The sequence below is a fragment of the Ambystoma mexicanum genome, chromosome 9 (genome assembly GCF_040938575.1).
Source record: "Ambystoma mexicanum isolate Mex_15411 chromosome 9, UKY_AmexF1_1, whole genome shotgun sequence".
Taxonomy (NCBI): Eukaryota; Metazoa; Chordata; class Amphibia; order Caudata; family Ambystomatidae; genus Ambystoma; species Ambystoma mexicanum.
The window spans coordinates 1,340,093,149-1,340,113,842 of record NC_090931.1 but is presented as its reverse complement, the minus strand read 5'-3'; the positions used below and the strand labels follow the sequence as shown (position 1 = coordinate 1,340,113,842).

The 20,694-nt window shown below is 49.2% G+C and overlaps 1 protein-coding gene across 2 annotated transcripts in view; it reads left to right on the top strand.

The window, feature by feature from the left end:
* The window catches only part of EPB41L5 (erythrocyte membrane protein band 4.1 like 5), a 1,765,041-nt gene that overhangs the window by 769,055 nt on the left and 975,292 nt on the right, over nt 1–20,694 (top strand). For both annotated transcript variants that reach the window (XM_069616748.1, XM_069616747.1), the window contains exon 11: nt 17,321–17,390. In XM_069616748.1, coding sequence (XP_069472849.1) covers nt 17,321–17,390 — 70 coding nt within the window. The remainder of the gene's footprint in view (nt 1–17,320; nt 17,391–20,694) is intronic.

Genomic DNA, 20,694 nt, shown 5'->3' with positions numbered 1-20,694 from the left:
CAACACACTTGTGGCCATGGAGCACCCCACACACTCAGCTGTCAAGACCCAAAAGTAATAGCTGGTGGGAAGCCTCCCTATGATCCTGTACTAAAGCAAGAAAACCCACTCTCATATATCCCTCCGGGATGTGTTCTGCCACGTTGGTCTATTAAGGACCAAAGGCCGAAACAACTTTGCCAGAGCACAGAAGGCATTCATTGCTCAGAGCACGAAGCTACCCAAGGCAAACCTCTTACCCCATGTGTCCAGAGAAGGAAAGCTGGATGTCTTCAAATAGGTAGTCAAATCCTGAACCACCAAAGTCTCATGGGAAGCATGGATAGGAAAAAGGGCCCGATCCCATGGGGCGTGACTATGCTTTCTTGCCACATCATCGTCGACTGTGTGTGTAGAGGCAGACCTTTCCCACACCACCTAGAACCAGAGCTTCCACAGCTATGTTGAATGGTAGCAAGGCTTCCTTATTCAAACTGGACCTTCGCTCTGGACAGAGCTGATAATACCAGTGTGTCAGCAACCTTGGTCATCAACCTCTGGAAGGATGCCGGGGGGTCTGCCCAGAGTCGAATCTAGAATGATAACCAACTGGAAAGAGGTATCCAGACAGCTGGCCTCCTGAAGTTACAAGGCCAGGGCCTGGATGTCTTCACCATCCCTGTAAACATTCCTCAGGGAAGTCTTTCTTCTCTGTAGCCAATGGATTCACCCCCAACGGCTATTTTGCCATCCTCATAAATCTGGCTAATTATTGTCAATACATTTCCTCATTGGAAGAGGGACTCTGGCTCTATAGGGGCTCTGGCACTGATGACAGACTAGGGCAGAACCAGTGCCGAGGCCTCAACATCCGAAGGCAGGCCTGTCAGCACCAGGAGACCTCGTCACAATGGGGGTTCAGGCCCGAGCCCACAGGGTTCTTTGCCAGTGCGTGTTGACGTGGTGGGTTTTAAAGAAGCCACTGGAGCCGAGGCTGAAGCAATCTGCACAGGGGCCTTGGTGAATAGGTCTAGTATTTTCATGCAGAACCTTTCGCCAGGGTTGAGGATTGGGTGGGAAACGCAACCTGTTGTAACGCTCACCTGGTATCCACAGGGACGTCACTCAGCCTGTTCTGACCTCGTACGACCTCAAACCCTTCCCTGGAGTCTACTTGACTGGAGACTGGGCCTGAAACACAGGATTGGTAGAGTTTAACTCCCTATTGTCTCTGTGTGCTTGAACCCCTTCTTCCCCGGGGTCCAACCCTTCCCTTTGATCCACAGCTCAGCTTGTTTTCTTGGAAAGTGTGCTCTCCGTCCTGCTTTCAGCGCAGGTGCGCATTGATTGATGCGGGCTCGTTGCTGCCTAGTTACTTCACTGGTAAGAGTCCGACAGGTAAGTATGAGTCTTTTAAACAGTTCTCTAACTTCATCCCTTTTCTTCCTTAGATGATGGCCGGCGTCCGGGGATGGCGACATGCTGCTGAGATGAGTAGCGCTGAAGGTGAGTGAGAGCGCGATGCAACCCTTTCGTATTTGTATTGAACTGAGTTCTTTTTCTGTGTCTTTTAGGTGCCGCAACGGTTTCAGCGTGGATGCCGGTTATGAAGAAGAAATGCAGTGAGTAAGCACGGTATGCGGCGCCTCTAGATGTTTCCACGCTAACCTGGAGTGTCTTTTCCCTCTTGCAGATGGATGAGAGGTTCCGGAGACGGAGTTCCCCCAGGGCAGCTGGGATTCAGGTAAGCGTTTGAAGCTCGTACAGTCTTTAAAAATAAGCGTAAATGTGCTGAATGCTTACTAATGCCTTTTTTCTGTTCTTTTGCCTTTTCCTTGGGAAGCGGCGTGCCGGGATGGGTATGACACCGCCGAAGATGCCCGCAGAACAGAAGAAGCGATGAATGATGGGCAGAAGCAGCGCCGCAAGGTAAGGCTGTTCCTAACAGTGTTCTTGTTCTTGCAGGAGCTGAGCGCAGAAGAAAGATGCAGGCCTACTGGAGACAGATCCGAACACGGTGAGTGTCACGCTGCAGGTGCAGAAAACACAAGCATGTTTCTCAGCCTGGGCGTGGCTTACATAGTCTCTGGGTGTCCCAGGTGTGTCTGGGCTCAACCACACCCAAAAGACTAGACTGCACATGCAGTTCTGGGAACCGAAATATGTGGGTGCATCCATCTTGTCCCCATCAATGCACTACAAGTCTAATCCCCAATGTTATCCTATGGGAGTGAGTGAGTCTGGTGCCACAAGTGCCAAGTCTGACTCCAAGTGGGTCTTTGGAGGGATGGAGAGGCCCTTGAGGGCCATGTAGGCGATCGTGGCCTGGCTCCAGCCTGACATCCTGGAGGGCTGGGGACATAAGGGGCAGAAATCCTGACACCTGTGGTGCAGCTTTCAGTGAGTCTCTAAAGCGAGGACTCCCCTTTCTCGAGGACAAAGATGAATGATGATGGAAAAGACCGCCCACCGAGTGAGACAGCCTTCAGCTTTCCATGGCAAAGCAGCTGTTTGTTTGTGGCTGGATGTGGGGGCTGGGACTGTCTGATCCCAGTCTACATCGAGGCCAAAGTGTGTGTTGCTGGGCAGATGTGGTTGCCAGAGGATTGGATAAACACTTGCAGTTTGAATAGTGCAGAAACTTACCATTGGAGGGCTTGAGGGCGATTCCAGCTCGAATCCTGGATAAAAGGAATTTTGCTGTCATTCAAGAGATCCTTGTTGGAGCAAAGACCCTAACAAAGAGGAGCATCTTGCTGAAGACACCATCCTGGCGAAGCCCTGCTCCTTTGCTGATCTGCAGAAGGCCTTCATCTGGGCATCAACCCCTGGACTGGTGGGAACAACCAGACTCAACCCCTGCTCGAGTATCCTTCCCTTAAGAAGCCTTCAGAGGTGTTCCGGACCCATCCTCCGTTACCGCAATGCATTAGTCCCCCCTGCCGCCCCTCCTGATTTGGGCCTTGAACCTCTGCAGCAGACTTTAGACTTGTGAAGTAAGAAACCCCAACCTCCTGCAATTGCAACTCTCCAGCATGTAGAAGGATGTTGCAGAAGCAGCTTTTGTTTCCACCAGGAGGGTCACCTTCTGCCATTTCTTTGGAGTGGTCATCGCGATCTGCACCTGCATCGTGACATGGGGATTATTCATGGTAGTCAACGTGTTGGTCCTTGTTGGGTAAATTTTTCATTTCTATGCCTAATCTCCTTCACCCGTGACACCCCCGGCACTTTTGCTGCATGTCTAGGTTTTTTGATCTGTCTCTTGATTGAGTGGGAGCCCTTTTCCCCACTCACTCATTTTAACTCTGTATATTGGAACCATTGTACATTACTCTAGTGCTTCATTTTACAGAGTCATGTTTTCCTCCATATTTTATAAGGCATCTGTAATTTAGTTTTGTTGCACACAGCACCTTGTGTGCAGTGCTACTGGGAGCCCTTTGGCCTTCCCTTTGTATTTTATTTAATTTTCCTTGTGAGAACACATGTTCCCAAAGGTAGATGGATACTTTTTAACCATTCTACATTTTTCTGTTGTGAGATAAGCACACCCTATATTATGTGGAGTCCTGAGGGGTTAGTGACAAGAATACTGGAATTCCTGGTGGCACTGGATGTGTTCAACTGTACAATTTTTACCCGCAGGCTATGTTCACAGCCCCGGTAATTGACCCAAAATGGTGGCTGTATTCTTTTTATCGGCATTTCTTGGTCCTTCTGCTGTGCTGGGTGGGGGAGGTCCTGGTTTGACGTTTGTCTTTGGTGGGAAGCCTGCCATGGCTCCGGAGTGTCTGAAGACAGGAAATGAGGGAGGAGTCTGAAACTGCAACCCTTTGTCTTCTGGCATGCCTGCCTGGAACCAGTTCCAACTGGGTGGCTGGCTGTCCTAAAAGGACAGCCACCCCCCCAAGTTTGAATGTAGCATGAGTGCTGATTCGCTGGGTTTCTGGATAAATGGCCTGAATCCTGAAGCTGAAGGCAAGTTGACCACTGGAACAGAAGAACCTTAGATGAAGACGACCAGAGATGCTTGCAGCCCCTTCCAGTGACCGGTGAAGCCTGCTGAAGTGACCGTTACTGACCTGAACCGGTTTTTGAATCGACGGGGAAGCTACGAAGAGGATGAAATCCTCGCATGGACTGGTGGGCATAATCAGTTCCAAGACAACCTGCAATGTTAGCCTTCTCACAACGTGCTGCGACCTTCCTAGGCTCCAAACCGCCAATACCATGGGACATGTGAACATCCTGCAGTGCATCGTCTTCCGTAGAACAAATTTTACTGTAACTTTGGTGGACTCCTGCTTGACCTCTGGAAGCAAGATCACACTCATTAAAGTCCCATCACCAGAGTGCAGTACCGAGCAAGCGAGGTGAATCGATTGGACGAGAACCGCTCTTCATCGGGGTCTCTGAAAAGGCACCAAAACCACAGATGCGCGTTGGAGCATGAAGAATCCTTTGCTGGGAGTCCCCTCTCTAAAACTGTTGCTGTGAAATCCCACCCAGAGTCCTTACTTTCATCTCCACGACCAAGGAACAGATGATCAGGTCTACAGCTGCTACTGTGTGACTGCATCCAGCTTCATCACTCCTAAGGTACTGTGAACTTGAGGTAATACTTACCTATAGCCAATCGGTCGCTCCAGTCTGGCTAGGGGGATAATTTGTGTTTGGGAGTCCACCCATACACGGTCACCCAGGCCTAATACTGGAACGCATGCAGGGAGAGCCTTCTACGAAGTCCATTAACCCTTTTGCCCACAAGAACTGTTACTTGCTCCAGAAGATTTCCACAGGAACTCTGGACTTTTCTACAGCTTGTGCCTGTCTTTTTGACCCCTACTCTGACCCTGAAAGAGACTCAGACTAGATAGGACTCTTGTAGCCTAAGCTCTGTGAAAAGATGGTTTAGTAACTTACCTTGTTTTTGTGTTCTTTCCATCATAAGGATCTGAAACATACTGTAACAAGGTTCTTACTTACATTTGAATTGTCACTATTCTAAAAAGTAATTAACAAGTATTGTATTCACTTGCTACTAAAGTTAGTTTAACTATTATTCCTGAAACAGAATAGGATACATAGTTGTACTACAAAGTTAGTACTTACCTCTGAATTGTTAGCACTATTCTAAAAAGTAATAACAAGCTCTGCAAAATGTTTACCTGCATGTATTGGTCTTGTACCTCCATGTTATTCCTGAAACAGTAGAACCGCAAAAGTTTACTTTAACAGTGGTTTTACTTAACTTGTATTGCATCCTGCCATTCCAGAAGTCTTTTACACTGTGGTTTACTTACAAGAAATATCGCATTGGTTTTATATTGTGTTTGCCAACTGTAATGGTGTTTACCTCTCTAAAGAAACTTCTTTAACTGTATGTTCATAAATATATGATAAACCATTATTTGTACATAACTCTAAGGGTGTAATGGTTTCTTTGAGCCTACGTATGCTGTAAGTTCTTTGTACCTCCCTACAGCCCGCTCTCCCTCCTATGAAATGCCTTGCTGCTCTGCCATTGATTAGTATAGGCTTATACTAAAAGTTGGAGCTCTGTATTGCCAAATAGAATAGTTTCAAAAAGTCCTTTTTGTGAACTTTAGAAAGACTATCCTAAAGGTCCATTGAGCCAGGGTAGCCCAGCTATCCAGTTGCAGAAACTGTCTCACCAGAGCAACAGAAACAGACTACCTGGACCTAAATCCAGATGCTAAAAGCGACCTCTGCAGCCATTACCCCCTAGACCTCCTTCAACAAAACCAAGACAAAGCACATGGGCGCTGCAATTTTACAGAGTTTCTAAAGTTGGCCCCTTAGTGAATCTGGGCAAACGGGATTAGTAAACATACTTGTTTCTGCCACCCACCTACATAGGGACTAAGGTGCGTAATGTCCTTGCCCTGCCTGTCCCTTGCCCGTCCATGTTCACTGGAGTTCTGGTCGAGGATTATCCCCTGGGTTTTCTCTAATGTGGCTGGATTGGGAAGAGGACCTCCCAAGAACTTTACACGTTCATTGTTCTTCAACTTTGAGAGCCTTGCAATTGTCTGTTGGCTTTGCCAGCACTTCCTCGGACTCCTTTTAAGGCTCCTAGACTTCTGAAAAGAGCTACAGTGGGACTAGGGACTTGTGACTCTAAAGGCAATGTGCCCCATCTTTTTAGCTAGAGAAGGCATTTTAAAGTGTAGTGCCTTATTTTTATAAGGTGGTGTAGGTTGTTTCTTACATATTAGTTCTCTAATTTGGATCTTACTTAGCTGTGTTCACTTGTCTTGCTACACTGCAGTTGCTAAGATTGTGTCAACTGTTTAAAGGTAAAGTGTTAATGATTTGTAGCCAGAGCACTCCAAACATGAATATGTATTTAATAGCAGAATATGTTTATATGGCTTGTATATGGCTTGTCTGTGCTTTTTTCCCCTGCACCCGTCAACACATTTTGTTCCACGTGTGCAGCTTGCTGCCCAGCTTGGGCTTTTCCCTGAATTTCGAAAAGTCCCATGTTTGCCGTCCCTGTCCCTTTGAATTATCGGAATGGTCTAGGACACATCAGGAAGCCTTCACGCTCGAGGTCTCGGTGGCGAACATCTCTCAGATATTACATGTCTTATCAATGGCCGCAGTTTCAGGGACACATGACTGATCTTCTGCAGGTATTGAGTCGAGTGGCTCAAGACCTTGCAATGTGGTCCCCGAAGGTCAACCTGCTGAAAGGTGGGTTGTTTCTTCAACCTTTGCCTCAAGTGACGATGGTCACGGATGTGTCCCTGACAGGTTGGAGCACTCACCTGTCTGACCGAACTGTGAGCGGACTGTGGACTTTCACAGTCTCACGAGCGCAACATTTTGCTGGAGCTAAGGGCGATCATGCTGGCCCTAGTCACCTTCCTACCCTCAATGTAAAGGAAAATGGATGCTGATCTTTACAGACAGCCCAGTGACCATGCTCTACTTCAACACTAAGTGTTGTAGGGTCTTTGGCGCTTTGCAGAGAATCAATGCGACTCTGGTTCTGGGCCCTGGAGAACAACGTCTGATGGCTGCTTATCTTGCCAGGAAAGAGAATGTCACTGCGGATGCCTTGAGCCAGACAGACTTTGACCTCTGAATCTAGCGATGTCACCATTTTCTCTCTGGGAAAAGTCTCTCCCCATGTAGCCAGGGAAGGGCAGCAGCTACCTGATCCCAACCCTGGGGGTTGCTGCCTGAAGGAGGACAATATTGGGGTGGGTGGGAAGATGACCCTCTTGGGAGTAAAGTGGGCTCGCTAGATGGAACGCGGTGTCCCCACCATTTGAGGCACCCTAAACCCCTTCCTACAACTCTGGGAACAACCCTTTCCCTAATAGGCTCATAAGTGGTACTTATTTTACCATTCCCCTAAACAGTACTGGCAAGAGGAAGACTAGGAGTCCCCTAACTGAAGATCCCTTTCCCAGTAGTGGTATTGGTATGGTATTGTTTAGTTATATAGCGCCTATACACAGGCAAGTGTTTCAAAGAGCTCAAGGAGGGTGGGGAGATGGGGGGGGGGGGAAGCAGTAGCACAGAGCCCTTGAATTTCTGAGACGATAATAGTCTGCACAGGCGCAGAGTAAGTGCCTAAAAAGTATATTTAACAGATTGGGGGACAGCAAATGGGCCTGACGGTGATTCTGCAGTTTTAGAAAATTCAAATAAGAGGTGAAGACAAGGAAGAACAGACATACGATCTTCGGCGCATTGCGTACGGATCGAGCAAGTGCACGGAGGGTCACAGGGAGGGGGAAGGATTAAATGCACCCGGTCAGTTGAGACGGGGGTAAGTGCAGAGAGAGCCACTCTCTTGGGTTAGTTTCTCAAGTGCATAGAGTGGGGTAGGGTGTGGGGCCCTGAGGCAAGTGCGAGGGAGGACTGGCGGGTGTACCGGGTACCAGTAAGACTCTGAGGTACACCTCGCTGCCAGTTAGCATGCTGTACGGAGAAGGAGGGAGAGAGGGAAAAAGATGAGAACTAAGTTAGCAGGGTAGAGGGAGCGAGAAGGAAGAGAAGAGGAAAGTCTTGAGGAGTTTCCAGAATTTAAGGAGATCTGGCTCAAGATGGAGGCTGGCAGGGAGGTTATTCCAGAGGGAGGCAATTGCTGAGGATAAGGATCTCCCTCCAAATCCCTGCTTGGATAACCGGCTCACTCGCAGAAGGTTGGAGGTAGATGAACGGAGGTCTCATGAGGGACATTAGGTAGACAGCGTTGCAGGTAGGTAGGTAGGTAGGTCCCAGGCCCCAGAAAGCCGTGTGAACAATGGAAAGGGTCTTGAATTTGGTCATTGCCACCACGGGGAGTCAGTGAAGGGAATTCAGTGCCAGAGAGATGCAGTCTCTGGGCTTGAGACCAAGGATTTGTCTCGCGGTTCTGTCCTGGATGAGTTGCAGAGGGCGCAGAGCAGAAGGGAGGTTCAGAATGAGGCTGTTGCAGTAGTCCAGCCTGGAGAGAACCAGGGCTCTGGAGACACAGAGCCTCTGGAGGAAAGTGAGAAAAGGTAGAGGATCTCTGAGCAGGTGTAGCTGATAGTTTGACTTTTTAGTGATGTCTGAAATGTGAGAGGAGAAGAAGAGAGTGGAGTCGAAGATGACCCCAAGGTTTCTTGCTTCGCAGGTGATTGCAAGTGCAGGGCCAAGGGAGGCCGGCCAGAGGGAAAGTGGGAAAGCGGGAGCAGGGGTCCAAATGCAAACAATCTCAGTCTTAGTGGTGTTGAGGCAGAGGTCGTTTGCAGCACACCAAGACTGAATAGCGGACAGTCGGTCGGATATGAACGAGGAGGAGGCCTGAAAGATAGTTGGGTGTCATCCGGGTAGCCCTGGAAGTTGGAGGTGAAAGTGGCGATCGGACTGGCTAGGGCAGCCATATATACTTTGAAGAACCAGGGGGATAGGTTAGATCCCTGGTGAATGCCACAGGTTGAGAGAGTAATAGTCGAGTGAAAGGCTCAGATTTCCACCTAGGATGGGCGGTCGAAGAGGAAGGAGGTTGACCATGCCAGAGCCTGACCTGTAATTCCCAGGGTGTCAGAGATGTGCCATCAGGATGTCGTGGTTAACCGTGTCGAAGGCACAGGAGTAGTCAAGGAGAATGAGGCTAGAGGGGATGTTGGTGTCAAGATTTGAGAGCAGGTCTTCACAGGTGTTCAGACGAGCAGTCTCCGTGCCTCTGGGTGCTCTAAAGCTGATGATGATGATGATGATGGTGGTGGTGGAAGGAACCAATAGGTTTGGTGTGGAGGGTCCGCTGAGAGATGGCCCGATTTTCCAGAAGTTTGCCCAAGAAAGGAGTGATGGAGATAGGGCGTTAGTTTGCCTGAATTGAGGGGTCGGCAGAGGTTTTTTTTTTTTAGCAGAGGGTGCACAAGGGAGTGCTTCAGGGCAGTTGGGAAAGCTCCAGAGGAAAATGAGGATTGCAGAGATCAGCCAAGGCCGGGGCGACAGAGCCGATATTGTCTTTGGTGGTTTTGCAGGGGCAGGGGTCCACCTGTTTGGATGAGGCCTTCATAGATTGGACCTCATCCAGTGGGATGGGCGAAAGAGAAGAGAGAGGGTAAGAGGAGAGGGGGAAAAGGCAGGCTCCAGTGTTGGTGTATGCTGTGGTTTGGAAAGGATGTCGAGTTTGTGTGGTGAAGTGTGCACCCAGGGCCGAAGGTCCTGGGTGGGTGGGACAGAAGAGGCTGCCTCAGGATTGGCCAGTTCTTTGCAGACTTTGAAAGGTTTGGCCATGTTAATCGAGGCCGCAGATATGCATGCTTGAATAAAGACTCTTTTCTTGGTGCGGATGGAAAGTCGATAATGCCTTTGAAGGAGGCGGCAGGCCAGTTTGTCAGATGGTTCGACTGACAGTCCATTTCCGCTCAGCTGCCCTACACTTGTGTTTAAGGGCAGCCAGGTTGGCATTGTACCAAGAGTTGCACTTTTTGGAAGGCTCCAGTTGGACCCTCATGACGGGGGCAAGAATGTCAAGAGTGTTGGTGATGGAGAGATTGAGGTTAGCGAGGGCTCTGTCAGGGTGGGAGTCAGCCGGAGAAATGGGTGGAGGAGAGTAGGAGGAGGCAAAAGCTACCACTGTCACTTTTTTCATGGGTCTGGTGACTTTGAAGCCAAGCTTCTGCGCTGTATGTACTACTGCAAGAGGAGAGGAGAGCTTCAGATGTGTTGAGACAAGGGAGTGGTAAGTCCAGGAAAGGGAAGTAGTGACAGGGATAGAGAGAGGGATGTCAGTAGAGATGAGAACTTCCAAGGTGTGGCCCGCGGTGTGTGTGGGGCGAGATGGAAGGATAGAAAGGGCGAGAGAGTCGCAAAGGTAGCGGAAAGGACCCGACGAGTCGGGAGAGTCCAGATGGATGTTAAGATCGCCCAACAGGAGTTGAGAGGAGGAAAGTAGAGACGAGGCCAGGTCGGCCCATTCAGAGAGGAAAAGAGTGGGCAGACCTGGTGGCCGATATAATGTGGCCATAGTGAGAGAAGATTTTGGGAATAGTGAGAGTCTGCAGGCTAGGCACTCTAAGGAGGAGTAGCTCTGAGTGGGGATGATGGACACGGGTATCCCTTCTGGGAAGATAAGTGCCACTCCCCACCTGTCCTCTTAGGTCTGGATACAGAGAGGATTGTGTAGCCTTCAGGGAGGAGTGTGTGAAAGCTTGTGATGGAGCGATCGTTGAACCAGGTCTCCGAGATGGCGAGCACATCAAGATCCATGAGTTTGATGAGGTTGCAGATGTCAGACGAGTGTTTGAAGGCAGAGCGGGTGTTGAGGGTGGCAATGTGGAGCAGCTTGCCATCTTTGAAGGACTTTCACAGGTGGGGCACAGGGGATAGTGGTTCCCCCCCACCCCCAACGGGTGGCAAGAGGGCCAGGGGGAGAGTGGAGGATGGCAAAGGAGCGAAGGCCGGCAAGGGAGCCTTGGCAGTAAGGCAGGACGGTGGCACCTGTACAGAGGAGGAGGAAGGCACAGAGAAGGCAAGGGAGCCTGGCCGGAGGAAGAGGTGAGGTTAGAGAGGCAAGGGAGGTAGGAGCCTTTCGAAGAGAAGAAGGTTGAGTTGGGGACTGCCATTGAGATAAACCATCACGACTCTGGAAATGGTAAAGAAGTTGAGGAGAACCTCCCAGCGACTGCCACCATTAATGGGAGAAGAGGCGATAGGAGAGAGAAAGCTAACCATGTAGCGAGTCCATAGATCAGGTGAGTTAACGAAGAAGAGGATGTCAGTGATGGTCTCTTGGCGGAAGCCGTTACATAGGTGTCTGCAATAGGAAGTCCTGGGTTTCTTCCGGCCAGATTTAGTGATGCAATGGATGGGGGGGGGAATTACACGCGTCTCAAGCACTGATGCACTCAGAGGAAACGGGTAGGGTGAGGAGGGGGAGCACAAAGGAGAGGGAGACAGAGGGAAGGACAACAGCTAGTGGGACCCACACAGCAACTAGGCACATCTAAACTCGGATTTTAGCAATGCAGCTGAAAAAAAAACAGCATTAGACAAGGCTAAATTCGATTTGCCAGCAGGGCAGGTGAAATACATGCAGCACTGTGATGAGAAAGATCCTCCAATTACTCACATAGGAGTTATAAGAACAGTACCGTGACGCGGAAGAGGTATGGAGGAATGATGATCACTCCTAGCAAGAACCACTGTCGGCAGTCTAGTCTTTCTCCAAAACCTATTGACCAGAGCCAGTATAAAAGCAAGGAAATACTCAGGAAGTGTGAGAGAGGCCCTCCCTGGAGGACCTGGCTGCAGGATTAGTTTGTTGCAGAAGGGGTCTTGTACTGCCGTTCCAGTGGCGAGAAAGGGGAACCCTTTCACCCTCACACCTCATGGAGAAGTGTGTACTACTGGAGGAACCCCAGAACCGGTCTGGCCCCCAAAAAGGGTGTGAACCCCTGGGCACCAGCAGTGTGCCAGAGAGAAGTTGGAGGCTCCCTCACTGGGGATATGCAGCTGACAGCAATGGGAGAGAGCTGCAGAGGCTGAGCTGCAGGGTTACCTGCACAAGCACCGCCATAACGTTGGGGGAGAAGACGCACAGGAAATGCTACCGAAGCTAGGAGAAGTAACTGAGTGCAAAGGATGCGCTGCCCGAGCAAGAAAGGCAGCAGAAACTGAAGACTGGCACAGCAGCGGCACAGCGGATGACCAGTCACACGCCAAACCCACTATCTGAAGAAAACAGAAGCAGAGGGGTGCGAGAGACACTTGGAGCACCTGGTAAGCCCAGGGAAGCAGAGAGGTTTACCGGGTTGCCTGAAAATGTGTGCTGCTTCGAAGTAGCTATCTGTAAGCAAAGTGAAGTATGTGAAAAAGCTAAAAGACCCATAAATTATTCCACAAATGGGTCACTGAACCTGCATCTTAAAGGGACAGAGGGAGAAAACCAAGTAAAGGTGAACTAACTTGAGAGATTGGCAAAATCCCTATATATATGCCAAGACTTTAATTTCATATTTTATATATAAAATATGAAATGAGTCTTGGCTGGCGAGTACACCAGGTGAAGAGAATTATTGCATGGAAGTCCTGTTAGGAGAAAATGTGTAAACGACTGTAAGTCCTGGCAGGGGAGTATACCAGGCCAAATCAAGTGTGTTAAATTGTAAGAGAATCCTTAGGAGGTCACATGCCCTAGGATCTTGTTAACTATTTGAAACATGATTGTTTTTGTTTTGAACAAGCCTGCAAAAAGTAACCTGGGGAAGGGAGCCATTCCCTGGGACTGTGAAAATTATCCACTTTGATTCGAGTTATATCTTTTAGTTGAATTTGGACATTTGTGCACCTTGAGATCCATATAGAATATCCTTTGCACCCTAGAGTTAATTTTTAGAGTGTGATGGCCAGAATAAGATTTCGGACACTGGGCGTATTTTTACTTTGGACATCTTGACAACGGACAGGCCCCTTAGTTTTTGGTTGAGGTAGGGAAATGCCTCCTAAAATATGGTAGTAAGGCATTTCTCCCAACACTTTTGATTTTGAATAAAAGTGTATAGCCAAAACTAGGAGTCCTCTGTGTCTGCGTCTCATTCCTGGCTCCTCATGCGAGAGCACTGCCAGGATGTTCTGGAAGAGATTTTCTCGCTCTTGGGGACTTCTCAAGTGGATTTCTTCGCTTCAGATGTGAACAGGAAGTGCAAGTTATTCTTCCACAGGGAATTTCCTCATCAGGGAGGTCTTGGGGCTTGGGGGGTTTGTGGTACCGCGGGACTCATTGACGGCTGAGTGTATGTTCAACCTTGGTATTCCTGCAGATCCCCATCATTCTGCTGATTCTCAGGCACTTGCGCCTGTTTGGCACCACGTCGATCTTGATCGCTATGGATCACTATAGACTGAGGCTGGAGAATGTGGTACACAAAGTTGTTGGACATATCCATCTGCCCTCCCTGGCACCTTCTGAGGAGTGGATGTATGCTCTGTTGGAGGGGAGCAGGGCGGGAGTCGGTCCTCCACCTGAACCACAGCAGTCTGATCCTTCATGCCTGGCTACCGAGAGGCTGAAATACAAGGAGTGTGACTTGACGTATAATGTCCTGGATATGCCTTTAAAGCCTAGAGGCCCTCCACTAATTCAGGTTATGCTTGAATATAGTGTAAATTCTCCATTTTGTGCAGGAAAAGAATGTGAACCCTATATCATGAACTCTGTCCTGGATTTTCTTCTTTGGCTCGATCAGGTCTGCAGATTGCACTATCCAGGTTTACCTGGCCATTTCGGTGTTTAAGGGACCCACTGATCACAGCTCTTTATTCACCATCCCCAAAGTTATGCAGTTTCTACAGGAATTGTGCAATAAGTTTCCCCTATGCCAGTTTGTGGTTCCGACATGGGATTTGAACATCCGGAAGCAGGGCGGAACCAGATCCCCTGCCCTATCCAAGGAAGCCCAGGATCTGTGGCATTGGGCTGTCGCCCAAGGGATGTTTCTGATGTCTTTTCATCTGGCAGGAATATAACACACCATCGCCGACTCACTCAGCAGAGAGCTGCGCTCGTGCCACGAGTGGGAACTACGCCAGGATCTACGCCGGAGGTTTGCCAGCAGGTTCCCCCAGCCCAGCCGAGGAGCATGGGCGATGCTTTCTCAGTCCCGTGGGACGGCCTATTTCTTTATGCGTTCCCTCCGTTGCCGTTGCTGCTCCGGCTCATCAACCAGCTCAAGAGGTCCCGGTGCAGGATGATCCTCGTCACACCGGCTTGGCCGAGACAGATCTGGTTCCCGGACCTTCTGGACTTGTCAGCGTCCACACCAGTTAAGCTGCCGACGGACGCGGATCTTCTCTCCAGAGAAGGAGGCGCCATTCTTCATCACAACCCAGAGTCGCTAAACTTGCAGGCCTGGCTCCTGCAGCACTAGAGTTTGGAGGGTACGACATCCTAGCCGACTGCAGAGAGGTTCTTGCAAAGGCCAGGTGGTCCTCAACTCTCAAGTGCTACGGACATAAATGGAAGAGGTTCTCTGTCTGGTGCTGTGCACAGAAGATTAACCCTCTGCGGATTACGGCCCCTCAAGTATTGCCGTACCTACTGTCATTGGCCAAGGCTGGACTAGCTCACGCTTCCATCAAGATACATCTGGCCGCCATCTCACGATACACCAGAACTACAGGACGGGCGTCCTTGTGGTCTCATCGGCTGGTGAAGGAATTTATGAAAGGATTGTTCCGATCATTCCTGTCGGTGAAGGCCCCTGCCCGGCCTGGGAGTGCAACGTAGTGCTGACCAGGCTCATGGGGGCCCCCATTTGAGCCTATGCATTCGGCACCGTTGAAGTTTCTGTCGTGGAAGACCACATTTCTCGTGGCCATCACCTCCGCACGACGAGTGGGAGATATCCAGGCTCTATCTTGCAAGCCACCATACTCGACTTTTCACGACACAAGGGTGGTGCTGAGGACGCACCCCTCCTTCATGCCCAAGGTGCCGTCGGACTTCCACCTCAACGATCCCTTGGTGTTGCCAGTTTTCTTCCCGTCGCCTTCGTCGCCGGCTGAGAGGACTCTGCACTCGCTGGACGTAGCTAGAGCGCTGAAATTCTACGTGGACCGCACAAAGAGGTTTCGGAAGACATCACAGCTGTTTGTAAACTTTGGACCTGTGAATCAAGGGAAGGCTCTCTCGAAGGCTTCCATTTCCAGATGGCTCTCCGGCTGCATCATGCACTGTCCCCGGTTGGCAACCCGACCGCTGCCCGGCCGTCCGAGAGCCCACTCGACCAGAGCGATCGCTGCTACCACGGCATTCCTATCTGGTGTGCCCCTGCTCGATATCTGCAGGGCTGCGATGTGGATGTCGACACACACCTTCACGAGATTCTACTGCGTCGATCGGGACTCCATGGAGGAGTCCAGGGTCGGTCAAGCAGTGCTGCGCAACCTGTTCGCTTAAGGTGAGCCTGGTGAGGAGGTAAGAGATGCTTAATGTTGAGTTTTTTGTGTTGAGCCTGTTGCCACCTCCCGTGGTTGTGCATGTGTATACTGCTATGTATTCTTATATTCATGAGCATGTGAATCCCTGCCAGACCCCATGCTGGAGAAGGAACAAGTTACTTACCTGTAACTGTTGTTCTCCAGCATGGGTCTAGCATGGATTCACATGCAAACCCTCCTGCCTACCCCTCTGCGGCTCTTCACTTGGTCATACTGCCACTTTACGTGCTACCAAATCTGAGGATGGCTGCCGGAGGCGGGGCTTAGGGAGAGGGCAGTCATTGGCTGGGGGCAGTATGACCCAGAGACCAGTGATTGGTTACTACTAAGAAAGACAGATCAGAAACTAAACTGAAACTGATTTTTTCCTATACCGAGGATACCCGGCCTGACTGGGAATATTCATGAGCATGAGAATCCATGCCAGACCCATGCTGGAGAACAACAGTTACAGGTAAGTAACTTGTTCCTCCCCCTCTCAATGACCTTCCTCCTTGAGGTAGGACAGAGCCAGACAACAAGTGGGCTCAAGGAACTATACGGGGAAGGGAGCATTAGCTAGTGTGGCAGGCACTTACAGGCGATGCAGAGGCATGGGGGGGTGGGGTTGGGACTCCAAGACTGCGTATGCAGGGACTGGGCTGAAATGGGGAGGGTGCGCAGAGGAGGGGGTTGTTTCATTACTGTGCTTGTTATATGTTTGAAGAACTTAATAAACCGATTTGTTTTTAAAAAACCATTAAATGAGTAGACCATGGGGGAGTTGGAATTACCCCCACTGCTATCTAACATATGCCATATGCCAATACAACATATTTAACAATACTTTCAAAATGTGTGCTGTCCAAGTATAAGAACTGTACATTGTATTTATTAAACATTAGTAAGTATAATTACGAATGAGTTCTTCTTTCAACTTAAATTACACTGTATTCATTCAATGTTTTTGATTTTATTTCCAAGCACAATTCTGAAACAGTCAAGTGAAGAATTTGACCAGCTTCTATCCCACAAAATACAATTTGGTCAATTTATTTCAAATTAAAGGCCTAATACCACAAGCCTCACGCAACAGTTTTTGATGTCTCTTTTTACTTTAAAATGTATATTAAAATACTGTTACTAAAAATCCTAAAGTAGAGCTCTATTTATTCCTTATCTGTTGAGTTGCTCTCCTAGAATGGTGCAAATGAAATAATTGTACTATATGAATGGCCGCACAACGACAGTGCAATCGCCAAAATGCACATTTTGACTGTAAACGCTCTATCCACACCCTTTGTTGAGCTTCAATTGAAGCAATCTCCCACTTAAAATTATGTCCTGAGTTGTCACATAAGTAAATGGAGAGTAATTTCATACTGAGCAGACCAGTCAAGCTTCCACACCACAATTGTAATGCTTATCAAACATGTGCTAAAGAGCCTATTTCTGATCCTACACCGGCTTTTCTCTGGGTTATCACAAATTGGTGTGAAGTCCACTAACCACCCCACCCATCTAACCTTCTGGAGAACACCAAATACTTGGTTGATAGCCTCAGTCCAGTCATGGCCTACATTGTTACACATGATTGCTTTTGGCTGTGCTATAAAATCACACATAGGAAGTATTTCAAATGACTAGTGGCTGGACCTTTGACTGGTTTACACTCCTGTATGCAGATAGTAATGCATTGTTTGAAGATTGCTGTTACCACATTAATTTCTAGCTATGCATGTGATGTAGTGTGGAATCTGTTTTGATGAAGATTCTTGCGGTTCTAATGCAATTCTGTGCTTTGTATACTGCCATGCCTGTTTACATCATCCATCATTTAACCTTTTTGCACAAATTCTATTTGCTGAACTGCACATTGGCTATGCTTTCTTTTGTAATTAAGGCCAAAAATAACACGTCTGGACTTCAAAAAGAGCAAACTGACGCTGGTCGTAGTGGAGGATGACGAGCAGGTGGGTGAGAGCCTCTCTACTTATTGGGTTGGCCAATGGTTTAGGGTGCTGGGGGGTTGATGTGGAGATTTGACTTATGCTATGAAGAGTTGCCTCTTTTGCACATTCACTAGAGCATGATTTTCCACTCTGTGGGCGTGAAAATGAAACTTATGTGCCGTTTATTTGCTTTCATATAACTTAACTCTGATGTCCATTGTCCTGTTACAACATGTGTTGCCATGCGGAATCTCCTGAGGCATCTGTTCAAGCCCCAAGATTGTCATCCAAATCAGAGCAAACTTGCGGTTCAGAATTGCCCTCAGCTCACCTAGTGTCGCTGTTGGCGTGCAGCCAAGGCACATTCATTCAGAGGGATATGTGGTGATAGAAATAAAGTCAAATTACTTATTGGCTGGAATAAAGGATTATCCACACAAGGTTACAGTTATATATGTTCTTGATCTACTGTTCCAGATCAGTAAAGAGCTTTGTCTACACTTAGTAGGTACATTTCTGATTGTTAATCTGCTTTGAATCACATGCTGTGGTACTGCGGAGTATTGCATCTTGTTTTTCGAAAGTCGAAAAGGGGACGTCGACATAGGCGTGTCTGTAATACTATCCCTATAGTGAAGTGTTGTGCACCCAAAATCCCTCACGCGTCGAGGTCCCTCAGATTGTTTTTTTCCGCTAAGAATATTGGTTGCACTTATGCGTAGCTCGTAAGAGACATTGCCATTACCATTTATTCGACCCTTGGTTGTTTTTTGTCAATTATCGTTAATCCAAACGCCTTCAGCCCTTTTTCGACGGCTAGCAACTTCCTTGCTGAGTCAAGATTTTCACCGGCGGATTCGACAGAGGCGATCCTATCGGCGCTGCCGAACACGTGGCCTGGCTTCGCCGGCCACCACCGTAGGGAGAGTGGGGGTTGTTGTGGACATTTGTTTTCTTCTAGAATGCCTTTCTCTCCCCACCCTTTCCTTCGGGGTCGTTATCACTTATTATTATTACATCCTCAGCTATGGAGAGGACTCCTTTTAGATTTTGCCCTCGTAACGGCAAATTCACGTGGAAGGATAAGCATAAGCGGTGTAACCGCTGCTTACCCCTCGACCACAACGAGGCCGGCTGTGCGGCCTGTAAACTCCTTAGCCCAAAAACTTTGAAGGTCCAGAGGTGGGCAGCCTACGCTATGTCAAAGGCTGATTCCTCACCCGACGACCCCGACGACCCCGCCGAATGTGACGAGGGGGACAGTGATAACTCTACCTCCATATCGGAGGTTGTCGACCTCTCTAAGGAGCGCTCCCGCTCCTCCGCGTCTGTCCCCGGCCCCAAGAAGTTCGGCTCACGACCTACTTATGGGGATGTACACCCCAGCAACGCCGACGCACATGAAAAAGTAAAAACTAAACACACAACCCACAGCCCTTCCTCGACTAAGTCGAAGAAGGCCCCAGCGTCAACGGAGACGGCGAATGTACCAGCAGCCTCCGCCGACCGTAAGGGTCGCCAGCCCTCCCCGCAGCCGCATGAGCGACTAGCGACGGGGCCGTCCGCAACTAAGGGCGCTACCACCAAAACGTCAGACGAAACACCAAGAGTGCGACCGTCGGCGAAAAGGTTCCGGCACTGCTGAAAACCGTTCATGACCAGCCCTCGACGGACAAACTAGTCGTCGAAAGCTTGGCTCGAATAGTCTCCAATGAACTCGCAGAAGGACGGCGAAAGATACGCCGACATCCGCTCACAAGGCCAGAGAGATGGCGAAACCTACGGAAGGTACGCCGGAAACTCTCCCCAAACCTCCCCCCCGCCCCTCTGTCGAAGGGAAGACCTAAAGTTACATCCCCAGTGTCGGTGCCCACAAGAAGGTTTCTCAGAGGGCGAAGGGGGTATGTCCTCCACGCCATGGGAGAGATCTCGACACCTAGAGGCGGAGGAGCACACCTTTCCGCCACTAGACCGTTGAGGGTTATCCCAGTGGACTATGGAAAGATTTCAATCGTGTATGGACTAACTAGATAGGTTTATGTCCACCCCTGAACACGTTACACCCAAAAGGCCAGAGAGATGCTCCATGAAGATCCTAGGGCCAAATATCCAAGACTCTTGGACCCAGTTGAAGAGGAAATTCATACATGTGACCTCACTGAAGAGGACCCACATTTTCACAAAGATGAAGAGTTCCTAAATACTGAGGATCTGCAAGACCCTGTAGGGGGCTTCGAAGAAGACCCAGATATAGGTGGAAGGGACTTTGAAGTAGACCCAGACATAGGTGGATCGCAGCCCTGGCAGTCTCCAGGGGCGTCAACAGACCCTGACGTTTTAGATCTATCATCTCCCCAGACCACACCGGTCAGAAACCCGTCACCTGTGGATGACCAGCCCACTTTCAATGCACTGCTACGCAAGGCGGCAGCACATTTTGAAATTGACACAGGGGAAATTACTCCAGAAGTAGACTTTGTGGAGAAAATAATTAAGGAAAAACCACCTATTAGTCAGGCCATACCCCTTCTTGCCTCTGTCAAAAGACGCCTCGTTCCATCTTTATCCATACCTGCATTGGTTAGAGGTGTCAACCCAACAATTGAGAAGCTTTTTAGCCCCTCAGCGTCAGATCCACTATATATTAGGGGTCACTCCATACCCGATTCTTTGGTAGTAACCACCACGAGGAAAAGGGCGGGGTTCCCGCTATCTACTAGCGAAGCACCCCCAGACAAGGAGAGGAAGAAGCTTTATGCCTTGAGAAAAAGGATTACATCCTCAGCGGCTTTCTCCACACGGATTGCCAACAATACTTTGCTGGCAAGCTATGCTGATGCCCAATGGGGAATGTTACGAGAAGGCCTACAAGAAGCTCCTGAGCCCTTACGAACCCATTAGTTAGCCATTGTGGCAGAAGGTACTCGGGTAAACCAGAGCATCATTAGGAACACGCTAGATGCTGCGGAGACGGCTGGCCGGTTACTAGTCCAGGGGGTACTTGTTAAGTGTCATGTTTGACTCAGGTTTCAAGCCAGAAACCCAGGCGTCCCTCATCAACAAACCCCTCGAAGACTCAAACTTGTTCGGTAAGGTGGTTGACGACGTACTGGAGACAGCTAAGAAGGAATTTGAAACCCTAAAGACTCTGGACCAGAACACAAGACCTCCTAATAAGCGAGGTTACGGCAACAGGCACTTTTTTCGTGACCAACGACAAAACCAACAACAATACTCCTCAGCAGGCCACTCAGGGAACCAGTGGACAATATGCTCAGAGAGGACAACGTCGTGGCAAGGGAAGAGGTTGGGGCCCCACTCCCAG